Source organism: Cyprinodon variegatus, unplaced genomic scaffold, assembly GCF_000732505.1.
Source record: "Cyprinodon variegatus isolate N-32 unplaced genomic scaffold, C_variegatus-1.0 Scaffold53, whole genome shotgun sequence".
Lineage (NCBI taxonomy): Eukaryota > Metazoa > Chordata > Actinopteri > Cyprinodontiformes > Cyprinodontidae > Cyprinodon > Cyprinodon variegatus.
Genome location: NW_015150506.1, coordinates 1,177,675 through 1,187,376, shown reverse-complemented (window position 1 = coordinate 1,187,376; position 9,702 = coordinate 1,177,675). Strand labels below are relative to the sequence as shown.

At 41.9% G+C, this 9,702-nt stretch overlaps 1 protein-coding gene across 2 annotated transcripts in view; it reads left to right on the top strand.

Annotated features, from left to right (window-relative positions):
* Positions 1-1,353: 1,353 nt before the first annotated feature.
* Positions 1,354-9,702, top strand: part of lmo4 (LIM domain only 4) — an 11,773-nt gene continuing 3,424 nt past the window's right edge. Inside the window, exons 1-4 of one of the 2 annotated variants that reach the window (XM_015371103.1) lie at positions 1,354-1,531; positions 3,814-4,054; positions 8,358-8,454; positions 8,539-8,694. In XM_015371103.1, coding sequence (XP_015226589.1) covers positions 3,819-4,054; positions 8,358-8,454; positions 8,539-8,694 — 489 coding nt within the window. In that variant the 5' untranslated portion in view covers positions 1,354-1,531; positions 3,814-3,818. The other variant, XM_015371102.1, reaches the window with a different exon arrangement.

Here is a 9,702-nt window from a genome sequence, read left to right as displayed (position 1 = left end):
GTGGATTTCTGCAGCTCCTCCAGAGTTGAGATGGACCTTATGGCTGGTTCTGTTATCAGTACTGTCTCTGTTGGTTAAGGTGATCGGTTTTGTTATTTCAGTTTCTTAGTTGAGTAATTCTTCTTCTCTTATCAGGTGAAGTTAAACAACACTGTTAGATTATTCAGAACTTTGATTATTGATTTATAACATTTGTTTACTTTTGTGGTCCTTGTGACACTTAGATGATTATTAAGTGTAAAAACTGCTGGAGGTTTCTTCCTGTTAACAGGGAGTTTTTCCTCTCCACTGTCGCTACACGCATTGCTTAGTGTGAGGGATTGCCTTTGAGTCAGTGTCGATTCTATCAACTGATTTTCCTCAGATAGAGAACTTTGAATCAATTTGACTGGACGATCTGGTTGAACAGTAAAGGGCCTTGAGATGACATGTTGTGAATTGGCGCTATAGAAATAACCCAAATTTACAAGGTAAGGGAAACTAAGGTCTCGAATAATTTCATTTGAGGGTCATTGGACTAAATAAAATGAATTATTTTCATATTCATGTTTTTTATTTAAAGATGTTTCAGCTATGTGCAGCTTGATGTTATTCTGTTGCATCAAAGGTTATCATCTATCTCTCTTTTTAGCAGCAGGATATATGTTTATATCAAAGCAATCTATCATGTCACGGATTAAAAAACTCAGTAAGACCGTAATAGTGGAATAATTAAAGGATCTCAGCCAAATTGAGGTCCTGCAGATTAGCCTTAATAGGTGTTGAAACCAATGACCTGCAGCTTAATGAGGTTGTAAACGATCTGGCTGCTATTATTCTCAGTGACAGACGATGGCGCCACTGCGCAGCTGTAAAGCCCTGATATTTCCCAGAGGTTGGAGTCACCCTCGGTAAACTAAGCAGTTATTGAATGTCAACTAATTAAACAGACGTGAGGTGAATGTAACCCAGTGTTTGAAAATACTGCATGAGGGAATATTAGGAATAAATTCAAAGCTGCTTTTGTTTTGCAGCACAGCCAATCAGCAAGCAATAATCTATTATATATCTATATAAATAAATGTAACATTTATGTTATTATTGTGGTTATAGTATTTGGATAAAACTAGGTGTGTTTGATGATTAGATTAATTGATCATTGATTTATTTAAAGGCTTTTACAAGTTTTTGGTTTGAGCCTCTCTCACCTCACCTCCCATTCCTGCCTCTCAATATCGCCTCTCCCTGATTGGCTGAGACTGTTTTCCTCCTGAATGGACTGCGATCTGATTGGCTGAGGCGTCGCTTTCGTCAAACATCCAAGGAGGGTTTTTACTGGAGGTTTCTTAGCTGTCAGCGACACATGTAGAACAAGCAGCTAACCGGGAGCGCAGACCAGAGCAGACCAGAGTAGGTAGAGCGCGGACGGCCAGCTTCCACCTCCATCTCCTCCATCTTTTCTGGGGATCGTTGGCGGCATGCGGAGAGCTCGCGCTACGTCTCGCTGTGGACTCGTTTGGTTTCGACGCGCAGAGAAAGACGCGGTGAAGCGGTGACAGAAGAAGCGGTAAACATCCAGTGGAAATACTATCTGAAAACTCCATTTGCCGTCTCTCTCTCTCTCTGATCCACCGGTCCTCGCGCTGGTTCCGCTTGTCGCGCGGAGCTCGAGGCCAGCGCGCGCGCTACTGCGCACCCAGATTCTCTCCTTTTTTTCTTCTTTTTTTTGTACCTGAACTTGTTTTTTGGGGACTTAACTGTTCTGTATCACCAAGTTTGCTGCCGTTTCACGTCAGAGACGCAAACAAGGTGAGTGTTGATGACATCTGTCGCCGCGCGCCGTGTTTACGCTCTTTAAACCCGTAGGTTAGGATTGTTTTGCTTCTTTTTTGCTGCTATTCTTCTATCCTCATCCCATTTCCACCCTTTTACTCCACCATAACTCTAATGTGAAGTCTTGTAGCTTTGTTTCCGTTTCCAGGACTTCTTTGGCCAAATTGGCCGGTGGTGTAATTACTCGGTTTAACCCATTTAGGTTAAAAGCCTCCCCCCTTCTCTCCCTCTCTCTCTCTCTCCCCTTCCATCCCTTCAATCCTTCAGCTAAGAAGAAGAAAAAAAAAACTAAACAAAAACAAACTCCCTCCTCTAAATGGAACTTGACTAAATCCTGTCCTGTTTATGCATGGAGTCTCTTTCAGCTCCTATTTTTATTCATCTCCTTTTAGATTTAATCAGCACTAAGGTAGGCTGTAATTTTGTCCCTAAGAGCCATCACTAATGGGCTTACTGAATGCTTTCCTCCATCCATCCATCCCTCCATCCTAACTCTAATTGGCCTACCTGGCTTTCAGCAAAGATTTTTTTTTTTTTTTTGCTTTATCCTGGCAAGTCAGTCCTGATCAAATTGGGAGGGATTACATCTAAAAGAGCCTCACATTAATTTCAGCTGGTCATTAGATTACAGTCATTACAGCAGGTTGTTCTGCAGTGTTGGTGCTCTGCATGTCTGACTGAAAGATGCAGCTTTTAAAACAGGAAAGCAGAAATATTTCCAACTTTTAATCCATTTCTGCTTTAGTTTAATCAATAAGATATTCTGGGAAATCAGCTTCCACTGCTACAGATTGGTTTTAGTGGAGAAATGTGTGTTTTAGGTAACAAGGACTCATCAGGAATGATCCTGTAGGGCTGGAAAGATCAAGCAGGCGAATATACTGGAAAAAAAGACCTCCTGTGATTGGATGAGGGTTCGTTATGATTTATGGGTGCACAGAAAAGTGAAATCTGGATTTTAGTTTGAAGATAAAGAATGATTTCATGATTTCGAGTTAGTTGTTTTTAGCCACACAACACATGTAGTTGAAGGACATTTTAAATTTTGTCTGCAGTTGTAATTCATTTAAGTTAGAATAAATGTTTTTTAGTGAAGGAAACTCAGCAGATAACATAGAGTCGGTGACTTTTAGCATTCTTGATGGTTGCTTGTAATGCGGGGTTAAATCGGTCCTCGGTACTGCATCATGCATGTAGCGACAGTGGAAAGGAAAATCGTAATTCTAACCGGAGATGAGCTATTCACACTTTACCTGCCTAGAACCAATTTCTTTTTTCCTTTTTAGGGGTATGTATCATGTTTAATGGATTACAACCACTTTAACCAGTAAAGAAAGAGAAGAAAATCGTTTTTTATTTTTTTTATTTTACAGAAGTATATGTTTTTAAACCAAAACGTAATTATTATAGGTATTAAAAATGATCATGACGGGTTTAAATCATTATCAGATATATCATCTCCCGACAGATGTGACGAATAGTTGGCCTGGAAATAATCAGTTTGGCCTTCACTATCGATTGGTAGATTGTATTGAAAAAACAAAACATACATTCAATGCTTCTAAATGAAATAGTGAATCTATTATTTTTTATCTACAAACACACAATCCAACAACATGTATTGTTCGGCGCTCTTCTCAGATGAATAATAAACAGATAAATGTTAGTGATGAGAGCTTTAGATGTTATAACAAAACTTGAAACGGTCAAAATGGAAAAGAGCTCAGAGAAAAGTAAACAAACTGATGTTTATCTACAAATTCTGATTATTGCATCTTTAAATAAAAGTCAAACAAAGTGAATTCTGATTGGAATGAAAAAAACTCCCTTTTTTTTTTAGTATTTGACCTAAACGATCTGCTCTCAACCTTGGCTTCTTTATTTACGCCTTTCTGTGTAATTCTTATAAACATTCCCTCCATACAAAAGCTTTCAGGTCCAAAGTAGGATCAGAACTATAAAACTCTGACAGGTTTTTATGTTTGTTGCGTTTTCTTTTAGAGACGATGGTGAATCCGGGAGGCAACAGCCAGCCGCCAGCGGTGGGCACGGGGTCCCTGTCCTGGAAGCGCTGCGCAGGCTGCGGGGGTAAAATCGCAGACCGCTTCCTCCTCTACACCATGGACAGCTACTGGCACAGCCGATGCCTGAAGTGCTCCTGCTGCCAGGCCCAGCTCGGGGAAATCGGCACGTCGTGCTACACGAAAAGCGGCATGATCCTCTGCAGAAACGACTACATCAGGTGAGCGAGATGCTGAACAGGTTTTTATAGATTGGGAGAATCTGAAAGCATAAAACCATGCTGGTGAGATACATTTTTTTACTTCCTCTGCTTGGTACCATTGAGACGAATCATCAATCTGTCAGTTTGAGTCTTTAACTGTTCCAAGATTTTGTTGTTTTTTGGAAGAAAACTTACCCCAGGGTTTAAACTATATTTCTATATATTCCAGACTCATTTATCACCAGTTTTGACGTTTCATCCCACTCCCCTCCACTAAGGAGTGACTTACTTAACCCCTAGAACCCTACGGACCCACCAGTGGGTCCAGCTGCTACGTGACCTCGTAATTTTACCAAACCCCCAGTATTGATGTAAAAAACACATTTGGCACAGTTTGGTGACATTTTTGGATAAATGTGCCAAAATGGCCTCTCGGCCTAAGAAATTTCTCACTAATACCATTCTAAAATAAATATGATTCATCTGATTGAGTCCAAATTTGGTATATTTTTACACAACATTTAGATTTGAAAGTCTGTACTACTTTTTTGTGCTATAAATAATATTTTGGTAGTGTTTTGCAATGTTTATTTCAAAGAAAATTTTGGCGAGGTTCAAAAAATGCAAAATATTTTGTATTTTGTCCCTAATATTTCAGGCAGGGTCAAAGCTACAATGGTGCTGACACCAGAAAACCATTCTATGACATCTTACCTTTACAGACGTACCAAAAGTTTCTTCTTAAATCTAATAGCTGTGAGGCTATAAGTGATTTACTTTTGTGTGTTTTTGTCAGGCAGAAATGTCTTTATACCCCCTTAGGGTTTAAGAGGTTAAAGAAAACACAAAACAAAAGTTTGTTTCGTTTAACTTTTCTCTGATGCTGGTTCCTCTTTATTCCTTTACATAAACGAGACAAATGAAACTAAAAGCTAAACAAATGGAAACATGAATATGGATGGCAGCAGAAAGATGCATGCAGAGGATGTAGAAATGAATACAAGTTATCGATGGAGTTTATCATCAACAACCAAGAGAAAGAAGTTTTGCTCCAGAGTCGGACGTGTCTTAATCATCCTGCATTAATGGAAGACGCACAGATAATAAAACGGACATAAATCTCTGATAAAGATTCCGGTTGCAAGTCAACTTGAGCGCAAAGCTGACGTCAGGACACCATTAATGAGGGTCGGGGGGGCTGAAACGCTGAGATCTCAGGTCGGCGGCGTTTTTAAAAAGTAAAAAATGCAGCTTCTTTATTTATTTTTTTCTTTTTGTGTGAGATGCGTCAACAGGAAGGAGAAGAAAAAAAAAAGCTGCACAATTAATTGAAATTATAAAGTGTGCCTCTGTGCTCCTACTCCCACCCCATAAAAAGCACAGGGAAGTCAATGGGGTACTTCATTCATAATGGTACTATAACATAATTAAAACTGGAAAGAGGGATGCAAACGTTTGGAGGGGGGGGGGTACACCTTTCCACTTGTAATGAGAGAGTGCGCTTGGTGGAAGAGCTGAAAAGCATATTATGGAACGGAGAGATCTCTGCAAAGATAAAACCAGAAGTGGAGGCAATGGAAGGGAGGGGGGGGCATGTGACAGTGAGTCTACACAATTAAATGCTTTAATTATAGTCCCCCTCCATTTCCTTTAGTCCTGATGGGTTTTATCTAATGAGATCTGGTCCCTGGCTTGTATCCGCTACCAGTGACGTGTCCGAAATGAATGAGAGCCGCACTGCAAACAAAACATTTAATTAACCAAATTGGCTTTTGAGAGAGCAGGAGAGAAAGACGGATAGAGAGGAGGGATTATTGTGAAGGCCATTTGCTCCCCCCCCCCGTCCTTTATCTTAAAGGGGCAGACTAACTTTCAGACTAACTAACATATATTCCGGACGTAGATCTTTATCTTCTCCACTCAGAGAAGCGTCTCACAGCGTAAACCTGGTGTTGCCTCCATGCCAGAAGGTGATGTTATTTCTGCGGGCTCGCCGTCGGAGGGGGGAATTAATTTACTCGCCGCCGCGGCGGATTCAGAGAAAATGCGGCCCGGCTTTAATTGAATAAGCCAAGGTAATTAAATGGCACTTTTCCAATAGAACGTGTGAGGTAAATCTAATAGTTGGGTTATTTAATATCACTTTGAAGTCTGCCCACTCAAGCTCTATGACAGCATGAGAGAGAATGTGAACTATTAGGGGCCAGAGAGAGGAGGAAAAAAAAAAAAAAAAAAAAAAAAAAAAAAAAAAAAAAAAAAAAAAAAAAAAAAAAGGGGGGGGGGGGGGATCTCAGAAATTAATTAAATCGCATGCAATTTAGAGGAAACGTTTATCTTGATTTGTCATATCAGAATTAATTCAAGGCCTTCAATTCACTTGGGGCCAGATCTGTTACTCTGAATTAACCAAGTGTAATTTGGCTGATCCCCCCCAAACACAGACACACACAGCAACGTCATCCTCCCAATCCCCCCCCCTCCTCTCTAATGCAGCCCCTGCCATTATGCAAAGCCTCGCTTCAGTATCAATATGGCCTGGTGCTTTTAAGGTGCTTTGGCTGCTGATGTAGAGAGGCTTTTTTAATGGACTGTGTTGCAGAAATCATTGTTGTGGGGGTAATTTTACCCCACTCAAAGGTCTCGGCGAATGAGGTCCGCATTTTAGCAGACAGGCCCAGCAGCGAGCCACGCTGTATTTCAGTCGGTGCTGAAATGAAATCCAATAGTCATCGCCTGGACGGACACAATGGAGTTTCTTTATTTTTTAAGCCTTGTTTGTTCTTTAATTTAATCAACAACAGATCCACTCAGAGTGATTTCCTTTTATATCATTTTGAGAGAGCAGAAACCAGATGTGTCATTGTAATTAGGAGTCCCCTTGGCCTTAATTATGCTGACCTGCAGTGCTGACTTCACCTCTGCGCGCTGGAAGGGGGCCATTAGAGCCCAAGTTCAAAATGCTACAGCAACTTAATTGAGCACCTAAAGGCCTGGGCTCCTTAAATCAAACAGGATCCAGAGCTAAACCCCCCCACCCCCCACCCCTACCTTCCATCGCTGGTAAAATAATTAACCTGCTACATGTTGAAAAGGCAGCGGTGGACTCTTGCAGCCTTTGTTTCCACACCTCTCCAAAGGTTTCACGCTGAGGAAACGCCTGCGATCTCCGCACGCACGCCGTGAATCCTGAAGCCGCTTTACGTGCATGTATATTTATTTCCATACGTCCATGTTTGTCCCAGCGAGCGCCTTAAACCGGCACCGCAGCCACAAAAGTCTCCAGTTAATTAGTTTCTGGGAAATGGGAGTTTTGATGGAGTCTTTCCAAATGATGCTTCTGCCTGAGCTGTCTGCGTCTGAAAGCCGCTTTTTTTCTGGAGCTCCTTACTTGTTTGTCAGCGTAGATCAACCGGCACCTGCTCGGCGGCGGCGGCGGGGGGGGGGTTCACAATAGGAATGCGCAGAGAAACGATGCTACGTTTTCTTTCACGAGAATCATCCAAACGACAAGACGTTTCTTTCCTGCTAATTTTTTTTTAAAGCCAAACAACTTTATCTGATTCCCCCCCCCCCTTCCAAAAAAAAAAAAGAAAAAGGAAAATCCTTTTCTCCCCCCTCCTCCTCCTCCTCCTCCCTCCCCTTCTCTCCGGAGCATGTCAGATGCCGTGGTCTTATTTGATTGCTTAGGAAAAGTGCAGTGATAGAGCAAACACCCAGTGAGATATGATGACAAATGGGTCCAGATCCCAGTAAATTACTTTCTGCTCAAATCGAAATTTCATTCAGTTTGCTGCTCACCGAGATGAAGTAATCTAAATTGTGGACTCAGAAGGAAGATAGAAGGGAAGCTGGAGCAAGCATTTCATTATCAAGAGGCAGAGGGGAGAGAGAGAGAGAAGGTTAGGGACGAAAGAGATGAGCAGAAGCAAATCTAAAGTGTTGACACCATGATTGAAAAGGTTAACCCATGCACATTATATATCAACCAGAGAAGCTACGGGGTTTCTAATGGAAACACGGCACTGACAGAGCATTCGCTGGAGTCCTAATGGCAAAAGCTCTGGATGTACAATCAAATCCTCTTAGCTCCTGATTTCTTATGTTCCTGCTTATTATTGGGTGGCAACAAAAAAAAAGTAATATGTATTCTCAGCATGAGATGCTTGAGAAGAGCTAAAGGATTCATTTTTTTCCTGTTGATTCTGGGATGATCTTCTATCTTTTTTCCCCCTTTGAGTCAGAAGCAGAAGCAGCTTTCAATCAGAAGGTTAAATCTTTTTGCAGAAAGCAAAGAGTAAAACTTCCCTCCTGCCTCCCGCAGGTTATTCGGAAACAGCGGCGCCTGCAGCGCTTGCGGTCAGTCCATCCCGGCCAGCGAGTTGGTGATGAGGGCGCAGGGCAACGTCTACCATCTAAAGGTAAGAAAGGAAAAGAACTCCGCCTTTATTTAAACCCGAGTCTATTTATTCAGAGCTAACTGGTTCGTCTTGTTTCTTCCGAAGTGTTTCACGTGTTCCACCTGCCGGAACCGGCTCGTCCCCGGAGATCGATTCCACTACATCAACGGCAGCCTCTTCTGCGAACAAGACAGACCAACGGCGCTCATCAACGGACACTTAAGCTCCCTGCAGACGAACCCGCTAATGCCCGACCAGAAGGTGAGGCCGTGGTGGGAGGAATGTTTTAGCTTCTCACTGAGTCACAGAATGCAGGAAGAGTTTTGCAAAGCAGCGTCTCTGCTTCCATCTCTGTCAGGTAGCTGCGATTCATTTCAGCCTCGTTTTTAATCTTTAATCGGCCTCCTCCTTTCATTAATGAAGGTGTTTATTTAGATTCTGTTTATTTCATTGCGCTGGATGGTGTTTTAGTCCCTTCTGGGTGTCCTGCAGAACTTTATCGCTCTGCAAATCTACCAGAAAGCTCCTCTGTGCATCACTGTCTGCATCCTGCCTTTCAGAGACGGAGACGGGAACGTTAGCTTTGCGTCGGCTTTAAGAACCGTAGCAGGATCCATCAAGGGTCAAACTCCGACGCAAACATTCAACAGGCCCATGCAGATTATTTCGTCATCTCCGAATATTTTTCTGGCCCAACTCTTCGATTTCAAATCCTTTATGTATACACAAAAAAAGCCTAAATTAAACAAAAAGGAATATTTATTAACAGATTAAACCAAATGTAAACGGTTGATTGTTAATAGCGATTCATGATCTCAATGCACGGCTGCTGAAGGCATGAAGAAAGCTGCCAACGCACGCGAACGACCAACTAATTTCAGCCAGAAACGTCGGCCGTCCGACGTCTCGCTCCAACTCTACAACCACCGCTAACGAAAACTCATCGTCTGTTAGCTGATCAGTTAGCATCTAATGATGCCATAGAAGCAGAAACGCGTTTAAATTATAGCTCTGCTTTAACCTCATTGGAATATTTTGGATTATTTGACCCTGGGGCAGGGGTGGATTTAGGAAATTTGGGGCCCTAGGCAAAGACAGGCAGGGGGCCCTCTGAATTGAGAATGTTAATAGAATAGACATCCATTATCTGTTCTAGGTTTTGTTCCTCTTTTCTTGTCCCTTTTCTTCTTGTTTTCCTCTCTATGTTTTGTACTCAGCTGACTTTTCATGCTGTCTCTAAAGGAATGAAAGATTTTTTCCAAGCACTAA